The sequence below is a fragment of the Hemitrygon akajei genome, chromosome 13, assembly GCF_048418815.1.
Source record: "Hemitrygon akajei chromosome 13, sHemAka1.3, whole genome shotgun sequence".
Lineage (NCBI taxonomy): Eukaryota > Metazoa > Chordata > Chondrichthyes > Myliobatiformes > Dasyatidae > Hemitrygon > Hemitrygon akajei.
The window spans coordinates 49,159,235-49,178,107 of record NC_133136.1 but is presented as its reverse complement, the minus strand read 5'-3'; the positions used below and the strand labels follow the sequence as shown (position 1 = coordinate 49,178,107).

Genomic DNA, 18,873 nt, shown 5'->3' with positions numbered 1-18,873 from the left:
CAATGAGAAATATCAACAGAGTCCATCAGGGGAAGACTGATTTCCATGATGTACTGAGCTGTGTCCACAACTCTGCAGTTTTTTGCAATCATGGGCGGAGCAGTTTCCCTACAAAGCTGTGATGCAACCAAGTAAGATATGTTCTCTAGTACGTCGATAAAAATTTGGTGAGGATCGAAGGAGACGTGCCAGATTTCTTTAGCCTGCATTGTGAGCTTTCTTGACCATAACATCAATGTGGTTGGACCAGGATGTGATCATGGTAACAGTCACTCTTAAGAACATGAAGCTTTCCACCCTCTGGACCTCAACGCTGTTGATGTAAACAGAGGTATGTGCATCGCCCCTGCCTCTTTTCCCCCCCTCCCCAATTAGAAATCAGTGACCAGCTCTTTTATTTTGCTGACAATCTTGTTATGACATTATGTCACCATATTCCCTTTCTGCACTCTGACTTGCCTTTATTTGAGATAAGGGCCCACTATGGCGATGTCACCTGCAAATTAGTAGATGGAGTTAGACCAGAATCTGGCTATGCATTTGTGAGTGTACAGCAAGTAGGCTAAGGGAGGATATTCACGGCAGAGTTGTTGCTACCTATTCTTATTGATTGCAGTCTATTTGTCAGGATGTCAAAGATCTGTTTGCAAAGGGAGATGTTGAATTCCAGGTCTAGGAGTTTGGAGTTTAGTTTGTTTGGAATCGTGTTATTGTAGGCGGAACTGTACTCAATAGAAAATAGTCTAACGTAGGTGTTGTTACTGTTCAGATGCTCCAGAGATGAGTGTAGGGCCAGGAAGATGGCATCCGCTGTACACCTGTTTTGGCGATAGGTGAATCACAGTGGGTCATGCCATACATTAATAAACCAAGTGTGCTTTGTATGCATTTTTTTTAAAAACATGTCTCTTAGAGGTTGCATGCACACAAATTTGTAAAGGTTCTCCATCCCATCCCATCCCCTCCTACTCTTGTATGTTAATATGCAACTCTTTGCAATTATCAATTTCTTCTGTAAGTGCACCAGTTTGACACTCTTACTGTGCATCACTCTTTATCCTGATGTTTGTTTTCTTTTCATACTGAAGATGTACACTGCATTCTCGATTCTAGGCCATTGAATATAACTGTACACCATTATTTACAATTTCTATCCCTGAGACAGCTTTGTATCCATGTTTCCTCTGAGAGAATATTTTGCCTTGAACGCGACTCTAGATTTAGAAATTGCTATTTCTAAAAGGAAAAAAAGTCAAGTAAAAGTGAAGCTAGTTTTTTTTTGTTGGTAAAAGCAAAAGTTTTTGAAAATTTTGGAGACAAAGGAAGATATGTGCTTGATAGTCAAGTGAAAAGTTAGGGCAGGCAGATGTGCCTGACTCACAGAACTGTTTGATCTGATGACTGCTGAAGGAGATATAATCGCACTCATGTTACCTTTACTTTCGAAGTTGATGATTCATCTTTTTCCATCTATTTATCCCCTGTTCCTCATACACACTATCACAACAAGAATATGCATTGCACTATATAAAGCTAAACAAAAAATAATTAAAATTTGAATATGGAACTCCTAATTTTGAGAAACATATCTGATACAATATATTATTGGTTAATGAATATTCTGAGTATTATGTCAATACTCTTTATGGTAAATGTACATTCACTTTTTTACAGGAAGGCGATCAGCATCGAGAAGCAAAAGAAGAGTTGGAAAATCTGAAAAAGCAACATGAGCTTTTGAAAAGAATGTTAGAACAGCAGGAACAGTTAAAGACTCTTCAAGGAAGACAGGCAGCACTTCTGGCATTGCAGCAGAAAGCAGAACAAACTGTAGCTGGAATGGATGATTCTGGTATACCACAAATATCAACCTGTTTACTTGTGTTAATAAGTATGAAGAAAGTAAATTTGACAAAAGAGAAAAGTAGAGTAATTCCAGCACTTAATTTTTCCTGAAGTGAATTAAGCCTGATGTGTTTTCATATTTGGATTAATTGGAATTGCCTTTTACCACTATGTCTGACATCTTAAGTTGTTTTGAGTCTTTTAGGTGTATCACAATTGCCCCAGTTTTTTTTTATGGCCAACAAATCACTGAAACAATGAAACTGGAAAACTAAAGAAATTGTTGGGTTATTCTTTGCTTTTTTAAAACAGTACAGTTGAGTCAAGTCATAATACAGCACACAAATGATTTTATCCACTTTGTAGTTGTTGGAAATCTTGTCATTCATGCTCATATGTTTTAAATAGTCATTTAGCCATGTATTCGAACTGTTGAACTATTTGTTATTTCTTTTGCACTTAGGTTTATGTGTAACTTGTGCTGTTTATTTACTGACATTTAAAACACGTGACTGTTTCTATAGTAACTATTTCTTAAACAAGAATTTGGCACTACTTTGTGTTACCCTAATGCCTCACAGAGCACCACAAAATGCATATGAAATACCTGAAAAGAAACTCAAATGCTTCCTTATTGAGCATTGATACATCTGCAACTGCAGATTCTTTTTAGGAAAGGGAAAGAGAAAGAAAATAATCCAATCAAATTAATGCACATTTAAATATTAAAAAATTATTTACTTCTTGGAATTACTTGCCAAGTTTCCTTTTCAATGGTGTGCTATATATACATACTTTCCCTTTGTGTTCTGGAGAGAGATGACTGAGGAAAAAATCCTTTTGCAGTATTACTAACAAGCAGGAGTTAAGTGTTTAATTTTAAATTCACTAGAAATTCATGAATCTGAAGTTTCATAATGAACATTTTTTTTTGAGGTATTAGCAATGATTTTGGAACACGAGTCAACTGTAAGAAATGCCTTTTTTCCAATAGTTTTAGTAGCCATATAATCAGTCATTTGTATCAACTTAGCTGAGGTAGAGGAATAATAAAGTACTTATTACATGGGATAATGTCAAAGAATTATTTCATTGACATTTTTTATATATAACTCCCTTTTCCTTCACACAATTTGTAAGTTTACTTAAGTCTTTCAGTTTTTTTTTCTTTTCCAAAGCAGAATCTTCTTTTAATTTCATTATTCTTGAACAAATCTGCAACTTGTTCATTTGCTTTCATATACTTTCAAATAGGAAGTTGCAAAATCAATTGGATTTTGTATATGTATTTGTTTTTTTAAACAATATTTTTATTCAGAAGAAAAAACAAGATTTACAGAGTGCAACACATAGATACATCTCAACTTAACTTGTGTACATTCATATATTGTAATAAAATTGATCAAAATGTTACAGCATCACACAAAGGTATACCACTCTGTAATCAAAAATTTAAAGATAGGTCATACATCATAAAATATTTTTTTTATATAAAAAAAGTCAACCCCCTACCAACTACCAAAGAAAAAAAGCTGATGGATGATAATGGATAATTAGAAAAAAAACCATATTCGCTTAAGAAGAGAATATAAAAATATACATAAGTCTGTGCACTGTTAAACTTTATAAATTGGAAAAGTAATTTAGGAAAGGTCCCCAGATATCATAAAAAGATTGTTTCAAATTTAAGACTGAGTAGCGGATCTTTTCTAAATTTAAATAAGACATAATATCAAATAGCCATTGAAGATGTGTAGGAGGGGTAGTCTTCCATTTAAGCAAGATTGCTCTTGCTTATATTTGTTAACATTAAAAATAATATTTTTTCTTACAGTTGTAACCGAAGCAACCAGTAGTGTTTCAGGACTAAGTATTACATCAGAACTGAACGAGGAACTAAATGACTTGATCCAGCGTTTCCACAACCAGCTACAAAACTCACAGGTAGTAAACTATGCAGAAGAATGCTTATAGAAGTTTTGAATTGTTTGCTTAAGTTGCTCTCGACTTTATCTTTTAATTTTCAAGAATAAAAGAAAAGGGAAGAAGGAATATGTGTAGAAAGGGTGAGGAGATAAGGCATAGAGAGCAGTAGAGGTCATGAAAAAATACACAAGAGAAAGAAGGAATAAGACAATAGAGTGAGAAGAGAAGAAGATAGATGTGAAGGAGAGGTTAGAATTTGAAATTGGTTGATGGAAATAATGAGAGGCTAAGAAGAGATCATGATGACTGTGGTAAGGTACCATTTTTTTTCCTGACAACTTCCCTCTCTTGTCAGAAATTTAGCATAAAGTTGTATTTCTTTATACTAAATAGTTAGTCTTTCTTTTCATTTGGATGTTTATGAATAAATTTAATATCTTAAAAATAAAGCAATTTGGATTTTTTGTGACATATTGAATCTGAGCAATGTATATATCCTTTTGCAACTGCAGTCTGTTCCAGACAACAGGAGACAAGCAGAGAGTCTTTCATTGACACAAGAGGTTGACAGGAGTCAAGATTCCTCAACTTCAGAACATTTGTTAGAACAAAAAGTACAGCTGGTGAACAAGCTGCAAGTTTTACAAGGAAAGAAGGAGAGAATGGATAAACTCCTTGATGAGTTGCACACATTAAGAGATCATCATATCAACAACAGTTCCAGTAAGTGGCAAGGTTGCAATTTTGAAAATAAAATGTAAAATAGTGATTGATAAAGGCTTCAAAGGTGTGCTTGTCCTAGTGTGTTCTTCATGTAAGTCAGCCTATAATCAACTAGCCACTAAAGTCTGCTGCTGTTTACTCTGGTTTATCTGTGTAAAGATGAATAACATCCCAGCTTCTTCAAAGGCATCCATTTATAGTCAAGTTTATTTTTGATGCTTGATTTTCTATAAGGACAGTGACATAGAAAATTCTGTAGCTATATTTTTAACGTATGGCATATTATGCAGCTGCTTCTAGAACTATAGAACACTACAGCACAGTAGGCCCTTCAGCCCTCAATGTTGTGCCGACCCATATAATCCTTTTTTTAAAAAAAAGTACTAAACCCACACTACCCCATAACCCTCCATTTTTCTTTCACCCATGTGCCTGTCCAAGAGGCTCTTAAATACCCTTAATGTTTTAGCCTCCACCACCATCCCTGGCAAGTCATTCCAGGCACTCACAACCCTCTGTGTGTAAAAAAAAAAAACAACAACAACAACAACAACCCCCCAAAAAAACAAAACAACAACAACTACTCACCCCTGATGTCTCCCCTAAACTTCCCTCTCTTAATTTTGTACATATGCCCTCTGGTGTTTGCTATTGGTGCCCTGGGAAACAGGTACTGACTATCCACCCTATCTATGCCTGTCATAATCTTGTAGACCTCTATCAAGTCCCCTCTTATTCTTCTACGCTCCGAAGAGAAAAGTCCCAGAAAAGTCTCATGTGGCTTGTTCTCCAAACCAGGCATCATCCTGGTAAATCTCCTCTGCACCCTCTCCATAGCTTCCACATCCTTCCTATAATGAGGTGACCAGAATTGAACACAATACTCGATAAGTGCGGTCTCACCAGAGATTTGTAGAGTTGCAACATGACCTCTCTACTCTTGAACTCAGTCCCCCTGTTAATGAAGCCTAGCATCCCATAGGCCTTCTTAACTACCCTATCAACCTGTGCAGCGACCTTGAGGGATGTATGGATTTGAACCCCAAGGTCCCTTTGTTCATCCACACTCTAACTGACCATTAATCTTGTACTCAGTCTTCTGGTTTGTCCTTCCAAAATGCATCACCTCATACTTTTCCGGATTGAACTCCATCTGCCATTTTTCTGCCCAACTCTGCAGCCTGTCTATATCCTCTTGTAACCTTCTACCATCTACAGCTCCATCCACAACTCCTCCAATCTTTGTGTCATCCGCAAACTTACTCACCCATCCTTCCGCCTCTACATCCAGGTCATTTATAAAAATCACAAATAGTAGGGGTCCCAGGACAGATCCCTGCGGCACTCCACTAGTCACCGACCACCAGGCAAAATACTTTCCTTCTGCAACTACCCTCTGCTTTCTTCCTTTAAGCCAATTTTTTTTATCCAAACAGTCAAGGTTCCACTTATCCCATGCCTCATGACTTTCTGGATGAGTCTCTTATGAGGGACCTTGTCAAATGCTTTGCTAAAGTCCATGTAGACCACATCCACTACCCTACCCTCATCAATTTCTTTTGTTACCTCTTCAAAAAACTCAATCAGGCTCGTGAGGCACGATCTTCCCTTCACAAAGCCATGTTGACTATCCATGAGTAGACTGTACTTCTCCAAATGCTCGTAGATCCTGTCCTTAAGACTCCTTTCCAGTAGTTTGCATACCACTGACGTAAGACTCACTGGTCTATAGTTCTTCAGGTTTCTCCCTATTACCTTTTTTAAACAAGGGAACTACATTTGCCATTCTGCTTATCTGCTCCTTGGTGTCCCGAGGGCCATTTGGGGGCCTATAGACTACTCCCAGCACATTGATTGATTCCTTCCTATTTCTGACTTCCACCCAGACCGACTCCGTTGACACTCCCTCTGCAGCATCCTCCCTTTCTATAGCTGTGATACTATCTTTGACCAGCAATGTCACTCCCCACCCCCCTTTTCTACCTCCCATCCTATTCCTTTTAAAACACCTGAACCCCGGGACCTGCATCATACAGTTCACATTTTTTTCCTCATAATATGGTCTATCTAGATTTTTTTCTGCATAAAGGCACACAGTCATTTTTGAAAGTGATTTAGTCTATCTATTTAAAAGGTAACTCTCAAATATTTCATTTCTTGTTTGCGAATACTGTACATTATGTGTATGTTTTAATAAGTACATTGCTCCAAATAACTATTTGCCTCTATGCCAAGCTTACGGCTATTAGTTTAACATGGTATTTTTCCATTCAGATACCTGAATGTGATGACACAATTTTTTTTTACAACACCATTGTCATAATGATATGGAGCCAAGGTACAGATAGTCTTATTTAATAAAATTGTGGGGGTCTAAAAATGAGTTTTGTTTTTTAGTTTCCTCTAGTGCCCCTGGCATATCTGGCACATCTCTCAGAAGTGATCAAAGTGTTCCTGTTTCTGCACCAAAAGATGTTACAATCAACAGGGAATCGAACAGCTTGGCATCCTCAGCATGTGTTTTGGATTCCATTCCCTCTCAGCATAATAGTGATGCAGAAGATAAAGCTAATCCAAGAAAGAAGTTGAAGTATGATTCAAAACTACATGTATTTGAAACTGATAGTTTGCTTCATTATGGAACACTTAAGAATGTTGTATTCACCATGATAACTTGTGCTGTGGTTGAATCTTGTCATTAGAAATAATGTATTGGTTATATCTTTTATGTATTCATTTTTAAGCATGTATTAGAAGGCTGAGTTTCAGAATTTTAATGATTGGACTCCACTTTGAGAAGAAGGGCAGTGGAGTTAAAGCATAAATATGCCCATTATTCCATTATATCAGGATGTTAGTTTCTGATTCTGATATTTTAAAGCTAATTTTCTCTAGTTTTAAATTTACATGGTTGAAAACAATACATGAAGCAGGTAGATCCAGCAGTTAAATAAGTACACAGAAAATGCTGGAGGAACTCAGCAAGCCACGCAGCATCTGTGGAAAAGAGTATAGTTAACATTTTGTTCTGAGCCCCTTCATCAAGACTGGAGAAAAAAAGATAAGCAGCCAGAGATAGAAGGTGGGGGGAGAGGAAGAAGAAACACAAGGTGATAGGTGAAACTGGGAAGGGGGGGAGGGGTGAAGTAAAGAGCTGGGAAGTTGATTGGTGAAAGCAATACAGAGCTGGAGAAAGGGGAATCTGATAGGAGAGAACAGAAGGCCATGGAAGAAAGAAAAGGGGGAGGAGCACCAGAGAGAGGTGATGGGCAGGTAAGGAGATAAGGTGAGAGTGGGAATGGTGAGGGAGGGGGCATTACTGGAAGTTCGAGAAATTAATGTTCATGCCATCAATTTGAAGGCTACCCAGACAGAATATAAAGTGTTGCTCCTCTGACCTGAGTGTGGCCTGATCACGACAGTGGAGGAGACCATGGACTGACATGCCAGACTGGGAATGGGAAGTGCAATTAAAGTGGTTGACCACTGGGAGATCCTGGTCTACCAACCTACGTCGGATCTTACCGATACTGGAGCACGGGATACATTAGATGATTCCAACAAATTCACAAGTGAAGTGTCGCCTCACCTGGAAGGACTGTTTTGGGCCCTGAATGGTAGTGAGGGAGGAGGTGTATGGGCAGGTGTAGCACTTGTTCTGCTTGCAAGGATAAGTGCCAGGAGGGAGATCAGTGGGGAGAGATGAATGGACAAGGGAGTTGTGTAAGGAGTGATCCCTGTGGAAAGCAGAAAGTTGGGGGGAAGGGAAAGATGTGCTTGGTGGTGACATTCCATTGGAGATGGTGGAAGTTACGGAGAATTGTTTGCTGGATGTGGAGGCTGGTGGGGTAGTAGGTGAGGACAAGAGGAACCCTATCCCAGGTAGGGTGGGGGCAGACATGCATGAAATGGAAGAGAAAACATTTTTCCCTGCCTCAAAGGAACATACCTATGCAGAAGTCCATGCAAATGTTCCCAGGCCAATTTTCTGCTGTGCATTTCCCTGAGAACATCTGATCCCAATTTATGCTCCCAAGTTCCTGCCTAATAGCATCATATTTTCCCCTACCCCAATTAGGATGGTTGGGTTAATGAACCATGGTGTACAAAAGATGTAGAAAATCTAGTTAAGAAGAAAAGAAAAGCTTACAAAAGGTTCAAGAAACTAGGTACTGTTAGAGCTCTAGAAAATTATGAAGTTGCTAGGAAGGAACTTAAGAATGGAATAAGGAGAGCCAGAAGGGCCATGAGAAGGCCTTGGTGAACAGGATTAAGGAAAACCCCAAAGCATCTACAAGTATGTAGGACCAATCAGAGGCGATAGTAGAAATGTGCTTGGAGTCGGAGGAGGTAGTGGAGGTATTTAATGAATACTTTGCTTCAGTATTCACCAGGGAAAAAGACCTTGGCAGTTGTAGGAATGACTTACAGTAGACTAAGACACTAAGAAAGAGGATGTGCTGGAGCTTTTGAAAAACATTAAGTTAAATAAGTGCAAACATGAGGAAATCTGCAGATGCTGGAAATTCAAACAACACACACAAAATGCTGGTGGAACACAGCAGGCCAGGCAGCATCTATAAGGAGAGGCACTGTCGACGTTTCGGGCCGAGACCCTTCGTCAGGACTAACTGAAAGGAAAGATAGTAAGAGATTTGAAAGTAGTGGGGGAGGGGAAAATGCAAAATGATGGGAGAATACCGGAGGGGGTGGGATGAAGCTAAGAGCTGGAAAGGTGATTGGCGAAAGTGATACAGAGCTGGAGAAGGGAAAGAATCATGGGACGGGAGGCCTCGGGAGAAAGAAAGGTGGGGGGAGCACCAGAGGGAGATGGAGAACAGGTAAACAACTAAATATGTCAGGGATGGGGTAAGAAGGGGAGGAGGGGCATTAACGGAAGTTAGAGAAGTCAATGTTCATGCCATCAGGTTGGAGGCTACCCAGCCGGTATATAAGGTGTTGTTCCTCCAACCTGATTGTGGCTTCATCTTGACAGTAGAGGAGGCCATGGATAGACATATCAGAATGGGAATGGGGCGTGGAATTAAAATGTGTGGCCACTGGGAGATACTGCTTTAGTTAGATAAGTCACTGGTACTGGATGAGATATACCCTAGGGTACTGTGGGAAGTGAGGGAGGAGATTGTGGAGCCTCTTGCGATGATCTTTGCATCGTCAATAGGGACGGGAGAAGTACCGGAGGATTGGAGGTTTGCAAATGTTGTTTACTTGTTCGTGAAAGGGAGTAGAGATAACCCAGGAAATTATAGACCAGTGAGTCTGACTTTTAAAGGATAACGGATAAAGTGAGAGTAATGGAGCATGTGAAGGCCCTGCCCCGATGAAAGCTACAATTATTACTAAGCAATGCAGTGGGTTAATTATTGAAATACATATGTTTTACATGCGTAGAAATGTAAAATAGATATTATATACTAAGGCAAATGTTTGACTAACTGATGCTAAATAATGCCGTATGTCCTTGTTCCGACTAAAGACGGACTCAGGAATGGAACTCGTTCATAACCCGGGGATTGCATGTACTTTTAAATCATCTCTAGATTACTTATAATACCTAATACAATGTAAATGCTATGTTAATAGTTGGTATACTGTATTGTTTGGGGAATAATGACAAGAAAAAAAATTCTATACATGCTCGAACAACAAGTGCCGTAAGAAGGGCCGACTGTATATAGGACCTTGGTCAGGCCCCACTTGGAGTACTGTATTCAGTTCTGGTCACCTCACTACAGGAAGGATATGGATACTATGGAGAGAGTGCAGAGGAGACTTATGAGAATATTGCCTGGATTGGAGGGCGTACCTTATGAGAATAGGTTGAGTGTACTTGGCCTTTTCTTCTTACAGTGCCAGAAGATGAGAGGTGACCTGATAGAGGTGTATAAGATGATGAGGGGCATTGATCATGTGGATAGCCAGAGGCTTTTTCCCAGTGCTGAAATGGCTAACATGAGGGGGCAGAGTTTTAAGGTGCTTGGAAATAGGTATCGGGGGGGATGTCAGGGGTAAGTTTTTCACACAGAGGGTGGTGTGTGCATGGAATGCACTGCTGGCAGCGGATATAGTAGGATTTATTAAGTGGCTGTTAGATAGGTACATGAAAATTAGAAAAATAGAGGGCTATCCGATAGGGAAATTCTAGTAGGCAGTTTCTAGAGTAGGTTACATGGTTGGCACAACATTGTGGGCCGAAGGGCCTGTTATGTGCTGTAAATTTCTGTGTTCTTTGTCTCATGAATGTTGAGTTTTTAGATTGGACCAATGGGATTGATAAGGGCATGACAGTAAACATTTACAAAGTTCAAAATAAATTTATTATCAAAGTTATTGTATACAACCCTGAAATTCATTTTTTTGTGGGCAAGCACAGTAAGTACAAGAAACACAATAGAAAGACCATGCCCAACAGGACAGTCAACAATCATTTTGCAAAGAATCATGCAAATACAAAGGGAACAGTAAAATAAATAAATAAGCAGTAAGTATTGAGGACATGAGTTGAAGAGTCCTTGAAAATGAATCCAGTTCAATGGGAACAGTTTAGTGATAAGCAAGTGAAGGCCCTCTGGTTCAACCGCCTGATGGTTGAGGGGTAATAAGTGATCCTCAACCGGGTGGTGCTGCTCTTAAGACTCCTTTCTTGATGGCAGCGTTTCTTGATGGTGAGGGAGGAGTCTCCTTGGTAATGGATTTTGCTTTCCTGCAACAATGCTCTGTGTAGATGTGCTCAATGTTGGGGAGGACTTTACCCGTGATAGACTGTGCCGTATTCATGCAACCAGTCAATACACTCTCCACCATGTGTCGGATGACATGCTGCATCTTCACTAACTTCTAAGAATGTCGAGACACTGTCGTGCTTTTCTTGTAAAAGCAGATCTGCTGGTTCCAGGACAGATCCACTGAAATGATAACATAAAGGAATTTTTTTAGCTGATGTTCTCCACCTCTGATCCCCTGGTGAGGACTAGCTTATGGAGCTCTGGTTTCTTCCTCCTGAAGTCAATAATTAGCTCCTTGATCTTGCTGACATTGAGAGGTTGATGTTGTGGCACCACTCAGCTAGACTTTCATTCTCCCTCCTATATGCTGATTCATCACCACCTTTGATTCGGCAGTGGTGTCGTTAGCATCTTGATTATAGCATTGGAGCTGTGGGTAGCCTCACAGTCATAAGTATAAAGCGAGTAGAGCAGGGGGCTAAGTACACAGCCTTGGATGCAGCTGTGCTGAAGGAGATTGTGGTGGAGATGTTGTTGCCCTTTCAAACTTTCTGGGGTCTGCAAGTAAGGAAATTGAGATTCCAGTTGCCCAAGGAGGTATTGAGGCTTAAGACTTGTAAATTATTGATTAGTTTTGAGGGGCTGATAGTATTGAATGCTGAGTTGTAGACAATGCTGATGTCTGCATCTTTGTTGACCAGATGTTCTAGGATTGAATGAAGAGCCAATGAAATGGCATTTGCTGTTGCTCTGTTGTGGTGGTAGCATATTGGAGTGAATACAAGTCACTTTTTAGGCGACAGTTGATGTGTTTCATCACTGACCTCTCAAATCACTTCATCACAGTGGATGTAAGTGCTACTGGTCGATAGTCGATGAGGTAGGATACCACATTTGTAATTGTGGGTCCTGCATGGTAAGATGGACCAGAAAGTTATAAGATCCAGGGTGAGCTAACCAATTGGAATTGTGGAAAGCACCAACAGGAACCACACAAAAAACAACAGTGTGGTCCAAAGGTAGACACCTAGAAATCTTGGATCAGTGCTAATTTTTACCCATTATGTTAGTGTTTGAATCCCTGATTTTTTAACTCCATATACAGCTGTTTTAGATAAGTGACCATAGCCCATTTATGTTCTCTATAATTTTCTGTTAATTATCCAATCCAGGATCTGCCATCTAGTACATGCTTTAGATTGTAGGTTTTGGGAGAATGAATAGATGACTATTGATTGTGTCACTGACGCATTAATATTTATCTAGCTTTATTTAAATTGCAAGCAAGTTTATTTAGCTGTAATAAAGTTATGCCATATTCAATATAAAATGATTTTTTTCAGAAAACTAAAGGAAGTTCACAAGCGACTGAATGAATTACGTGAATTAATTGATTACTATCAGCAGACTTCAGATATGATGACTGATGCTGTTAATGAAAATAAGAAAGAGGATGAAGATGAGACTGAGGAAGAGTCTATGTACTGTTCTGATCAGGAGAATGCAGAAACTGTCACAAACATCAGGTGGGAAGATATAAATATTAGGATGTGTTGCTGTTTAATGTGGTATTTAGCAGAAACCACAAAAGAAAAAAAGTGGATGTACAAACTACGTTGGATGCTGTGATGGTATAGCTTTGTCTTCAGCCAAGAATGCATGAGTAGCATCCTTTGCCAATCGTATTTCGCTTCTGAGTGCTGTTTCACTGATGTTGAAACAATAAAGTACTATGCTTATTGGCTTTGATTTAAGGTTGTATATCAAGGTTGACAAAGTATTTTAAGCATTGTTTACATTTATAATCTAGTATCTGTTATATCATTGCTGTAGAAACCCACGAAGGGGTAATTGGACAGATTTTGGTAGTAATTCCAGGATAGTGACACGAAATGGATCCAATAACCGGAATGGGAGATTGCTGAACACAGACTGCGAAGTCAATAATAGACCAACAAATGTACAGACTTTGAATGTGCTACCTCCATCAGCTGAGGCTCATATAAGCTATGATGAAAGTGAGTTCATTTATTGACTATGTGATATATTAGTCATTTGTCTCTTATAGCCATAACTTGACGGGAGCTCTTAAAAACCTAAAACAAACTGGCACTTAGTATAAAACAAAATACAAAATTTAAAGCTAGAAAAAAAACCTGATATGTTTAGCAGATCAGCCAGTGTTTCTGGATATAAACAATATTACCTGTAAGATTAATGGTCTTATTTGAAGAGGAAAAATTAGAAACAATACAACCTTCAGTGGCAGTGAACAAATGGTGTGATCTGTGACCAGGTGGAGATCAGGAGAAAGATAATAGCACAAAAAGTAGTCATATTGTCTGAAAGAGGCTGAGAAAGTTTAGTGAATAAAACTGAATTAAGATGCATTCTATATCTTTGTCTTTATCCCAGTTAGCTTCCATTTGCTGTGATATGCTAAATCTGTAAGGGGAAAAATGCTGTACAGGCAGTCCCCGAGTTACGAACGTCCGACTTACGAATGGAGGAAGGAGAATACTGTCAGCCATTTTAAGTCATTGCCATTAACACTGTGTTGACTGTGTAACTTTGTATTTGGATTAAATTTTTCTCAGCAAGATTCACCCTGACACCCCTCCCCCCCTTTTCCAGTCAGCACCACCCCCACTTGTCCCATTTAACCTGTCTCAGTGCAGGTGGAATTTAGGATCCGGGGGAGCTCAGGTCAGGATCCGCCGCCTGTGGCTGCTGCTGAATCCACAGTGTTTCTGTTTCGTTGATGGAAAATGATCATGATTGAAAATAAAGTGGAAATAGTAAAGTGATTGGAAAGAAGTGAAACGTCATCGGTCATTGGAAAAGTGTTAAGCGACAGTCAGTCAACGATCGGAACAATTTAAAGGATAAAGTGAGAATAATGGAGCATGTGAAAGGCCCTGCCCCAATGAAAGCTACAATTATTACTAAGCAATGCACTGATTTAATTATTGAAATACAAATGTTTCTTAAGCTTTATATGCATAGAAAAGTAAAATATATACTAAGACAAACATTTGACTAACTGTCACTAAGTAATACCGGATGTACCTGTTCTGACTTAAAGACAGACTCAGGAATGGAACTCGTTCGTAACCCAAGGACTGCCTGTAGTTGTTAAAAATCTGGCGAAAGGTGTGGGGAAGAAGCAGAACATGCCCAAGATATTTAGTAAGCCAGTGGGGACGTTGTGTGGAGAGAAGCAGGAATTTGCATTAGAAATTGAAGATTCTGCATCGGAACTGGCCAGTTTGGATCTAAATGGGAAAGGCATTGTTCACTCCTCAAGTGTAGTATGCCTAGTCAGAATATGTGGCTTCTTGAGCTTAATTTGGCCAAGCAGGAAAGTGTAAGAGGCCAAAGATATAGATCAGACTGGGTTTGAAATGGGGTACTCAAGTTACTGGTAACTGGAAGGTGAGGTCAATCTCACAGATAGAAAAAAGTCTTCTTCAACGAGGTCATACAATCTGTTTGGTTTCTCCAATGCAAAGGAGACCACATTGTATCTCATGATACATAAAACAAGTGAAATTTGATTCATCTGAAAGATGTGTGTAGGCTTGGGATTGTGGGGGGTGTTTAAAAAGGTGCTGGAATATGTGATGTGAGAGGCTTTGAGATGCCTGGATGACTTTGCCAATATGTCATCCTTGTATAACATTGATGATGTTGGTTGGGAGGAGCTAAATACTGTAAGTAAAAGCTTTGAAATGATTTGACACAAAGAACAACTTAAACAATCGTATATCGCTAACACGAGAGGGCACAGTTTTAAGGTGCTTGGAAGTAGTTACAGAGGAGATGTCAGGGATAAGTTTTTCACGCAGCGAGAGGTGAGTGTGTGGAATGTGCTGCCGGCAATGGTGGTGCAGGCGGATATGATAGGGTCTTTTAAGAGACTCCTGGATAGGTACATGGAGCTTAGAAAAATAGAAGGCTGTGGGGAACCCTAGGTAATTTCTAAAGTAAGTACATGTTTGGCACAGCATTGTGGGCTGAAGGACCTGTATTGTGCTGTAGGTTTTCTATGTTTCTAATCTGAAATAGTTTGTACAGGCAGAAGTGCAACATTTTTTGCTCTTCCTCGTGAAACTTGTGTAATGCTACTAATGATAAAACTTAGATTTTATTTTGCTCTCTATCTGTTAGCAAAAATGTAATGTTGATGTGTAACAACTGATTGATTACTATGCAGGTTCTCACTACAGTGACGAGAAAGATGAAGGGAAGAATGATGATGCAATACAAGAAGACGAGATGCAAGGGGAGTGTGCAAGTGAAAGTACTATGTCTAGTCGCCGAAGTAGTTTTATGGAAGAAACTGAACAGGACTTTGCAATTCAAGAGAAAATAAACAGATTAAATGCTGCCAAACAGAAGCTTAAACAATTGCAGGAGCTTGTAGCCATAGTACAAGTAAGCATTTTTAACAGAATGTTGCTCATCTAAGTGAGTTGAAAGTCCTTTGATACAATATAACTTCATAATAGATGTAAAGAAAATATATAATTTGCCAACTCTCCATTGTGAATATTGTTATGTTTTGTGAGGAGTCGCAGTCTGAGTGCCTTTCGCATTCTGATCACTTTCCACTTTCTTTCTGACTCCTTCCCCCAGGTGTGCCTCTAAACAAGGAGGAAGTCAGTAGTCAAAATGGGGATAATGAGAAAACTTTGAAAAGTTAATGATGCATTTACAAATCTGCTACATTTCAAAAATTGCATTACTTTAAGCATGGATTTGAAGTGTATTTTTGCTCCCAATTTGTATATTTCTTGTGTCCAATTGTATTTGCAGGAAGTCCCAGATGGAGTTGGTATTGATGTATCTAACTTTTCTGACTTATCATTGACTGGAGATGATCAGCATGAGCAGCAACCAAACAATACAAGAACAAATGCATCTAGAAATTCAAGAGAGTTAGCATTGGGTGAAAAAGAAAGGTAAAAACTGTCACCTTTCTCCTACTGCCTCAAGCACAAAAATAGACTTGGCTTAAAGTCGTGACTTGTTATATAGTCTAAACCACAGTATTGATAGTACCAGTCTGGTTTATTTGGTTACACTTCTTGAAGATTGCAAGTTTGATTTTTGGATGCAGGACAACTTTTTATTTTGACTTACTCCAGTGTAGAAATAAAGAGAATGTTGTATTGTCTTAGATGGGGACATTAAACTGAAATTTATTTGCCTTCTCTTTCTAACTTCTCGAGGCTTTATTTAAAATGTGCCTGGGCATGATTGCCTCAAGAACAGCTTAAAAAAATGTTAGTAGGCAGGTCAGTCTCATTCATGTTATTTACATTTAAAATACTTTCTTCCACAATTATTCTTATTACCTGCTATCAGGAATTTATAACCACCTGTTTTGAGCAGACATTATTACCAACAGCATTTGGTATCAGGCTTTATTTATAGCAGTTTGATTTGGTGGCCTAAGTGGGAGACGTTGCTGGATAAGGGCAGACAAGTCCTTGGTATTTGTTATTTCTTTTTCTGAAGTGTTCAAGTCACACTATGAAATTCTTGTGAAAATCTTTGACTCAAATAAGTTTCTAGGTTAGCAATGGAGAACAATAAAATGCCAAGATTAATTGTTGCAATAGGACAGTCCCAGGCAAACAATAACATATCATCACTGATTTTTTTTTTCTGATTCCTTCAGTGGTGCCATTCATTTTATAACTCTTTCCAAAGAATAACGCATTTAGCACTGCAGTGTTCCTTCACTAGTATTATGAAATAACAGTCAAAATAAAAATGGTTATATTTTCATCCAGAAATAAACTTGCAGCTTTTAACTGCAAAGGCGAAAATTAATCTCAGGGTTGTTACATGGTGACCTATATCTACTTGTGTAATAAATTTACTTTGAACTTTGAATTATTACTGAATTGGTCAACTCAACACAATTGAAACCAAGACTGACATTTGTGCCTTTCAATGGCTATGCTTCCTAGAAAGCAAAATATTTTGTTTCTTCAAATGCTTGATGCAGTGAATGAGTAGAACTTAAGCAAAACACTTAACACTGTGCTATGCTCTATTTGTGTTCAAAGGTTTGCATTTGCCCAGCAAAGTGGTAAAGTTTCATTCAAACAAGAGAAAATCTGTGGATGCTAGAAATTCGAGCAACACACACAAAATGCTGGGGGAACTCAGCAGGCCAGGCATCATCTAGGAAAAGAGTACAAGAATCCTGCCAAAGGGTTTCGGCCCGAATGTCGACTGTACTCCTTTCCTGGACACTCGCATGGCCTGCTGAGTTCCTCCAGCAATTTGTGTGTGTGTTGCAATGTTTCATTCATTTTTTTTTAATATAACAGTCTGACAGTGTTTTATAGTCTGTTTGTGTTTCCAGTAGTTTCTGAATTTTAGTACATATGCAGAATAATTGTCCTTATAGTGTTTAGAAATGTTGATACTAATGCAGCATCTTTTTTATTTCTGAATGTGGATATCTGTGATAGGGAGAAGTTCTATGAGGCTAAACTTCAGCAACAACAGCATGAACTGAAGCAATTACAAGAAGAAAGGGAGCGCTTAATTGAAATTCAAGAGAAGATTAAGCATCTACAGAGATCATGCCCTCATCTACAGGTTGATTTTTTTTTAGTGCAGCATGGGGATTGTGTGTGTTGGCATTTGTTTACATTATTTTGGAATAGTTAAAAATTTTCTTCTGTAAGAAAAAAGGAGAATATTTATGTTGCTTCAGTTTTTAACTTTTTGCTCTGTTACTGAATTTCAAAACATTTGTCGGTGTAAAAGGAAAATTGTTATTTAAGTCATTGTTTGATATCAATCATTTACATTTTTATAATGCTTTCTGAAAATACAGTAAGGTTCTTGGCATTTATTATAAATAGAGTTTAAAATTCATGGTTTGGTTTACTACTGGTGTCTCTTACAAATTGTTTGGATCCATATATAAACATATATTGTCTTTGTTTATGTGCAGCTACCTATATCAAGTGCAAGAAATCTGTCAAAAATAAAAGTCCCCATTGTTACATCTACTCCTACGGTTAGTGTTCAGGGTGCAACAGCAGAGATATTGCCGGACCCAGTTGCAGCCCCCCCTCCTGATAGTGAGGTAATAGCTATAAATGTATTCTTGTTTGATTATGTAATTATGAGGAGCATCTTTATTTGTTTTAAGAGGAACAGTGCAACATTAATTTGAAGTTTGTTTATTTTTTTTGAAGTACTAAAATGTCTTGTGATCTTTAGTTAGGAGAGAAAATTTTGAAAAATTAATTTAAAAATGTATGTGCTGGTTTTTTTTTTAAAGCTAGGAGCTGAAAAAGGTAACAGAGAGAGCCTCAAGTAGAAGTATTTAAGTCCAGAGTCCTAATGGTGGAGATGTGTATTATCAGATATGGGTAGTGGTAAATGAGTGAACATTTTCAAATGTTCACACTAAGGAAGGACTCCTTGGAACTAACTGCCAAAGATGTTTTATTACGTGGGATGTGAGATGGGAAGCAGCTGGTAATTTGTAATTGCTTTATTGTTGTCACATGTATTGAGATACAGTGAGTATAAGCTTTGTTTATACATCATAAAACACAACATTCCATACACAAGTACATGAGGGAGTACATAAAGA

The 18,873-nt window shown here is 38.5% G+C and overlaps 1 protein-coding gene across 4 annotated transcripts in view; it reads left to right on the top strand.

Moving 5' to 3' along the window:
• pcm1 (pericentriolar material 1) overlaps window positions 1–18,873 on the top strand; it is a 112,138-nt gene that overhangs the window by 28,180 nt on the left and 65,085 nt on the right. For all 4 annotated transcript variants that reach the window (XM_073064562.1, XM_073064560.1, XM_073064561.1 and 1 more), the window contains 10 exons: window positions 1,675–1,852; window positions 3,680–3,789; window positions 4,284–4,494; window positions 6,892–7,084; window positions 12,584–12,766; window positions 13,074–13,258; window positions 15,457–15,677; window positions 16,059–16,204; window positions 17,732–17,861; window positions 18,223–18,357. In XM_073064562.1, coding sequence (XP_072920663.1) covers window positions 1,675–1,852; window positions 3,680–3,789; window positions 4,284–4,494; window positions 6,892–7,084; window positions 12,584–12,766; window positions 13,074–13,258; window positions 15,457–15,677; window positions 16,059–16,204; window positions 17,732–17,861; window positions 18,223–18,357 — 1,692 coding nt within the window. The remainder of the gene's footprint in view (window positions 1–1,674; window positions 1,853–3,679; window positions 3,790–4,283; window positions 4,495–6,891; window positions 7,085–12,583; window positions 12,767–13,073; window positions 13,259–15,456; window positions 15,678–16,058; window positions 16,205–17,731; window positions 17,862–18,222; window positions 18,358–18,873) is intronic.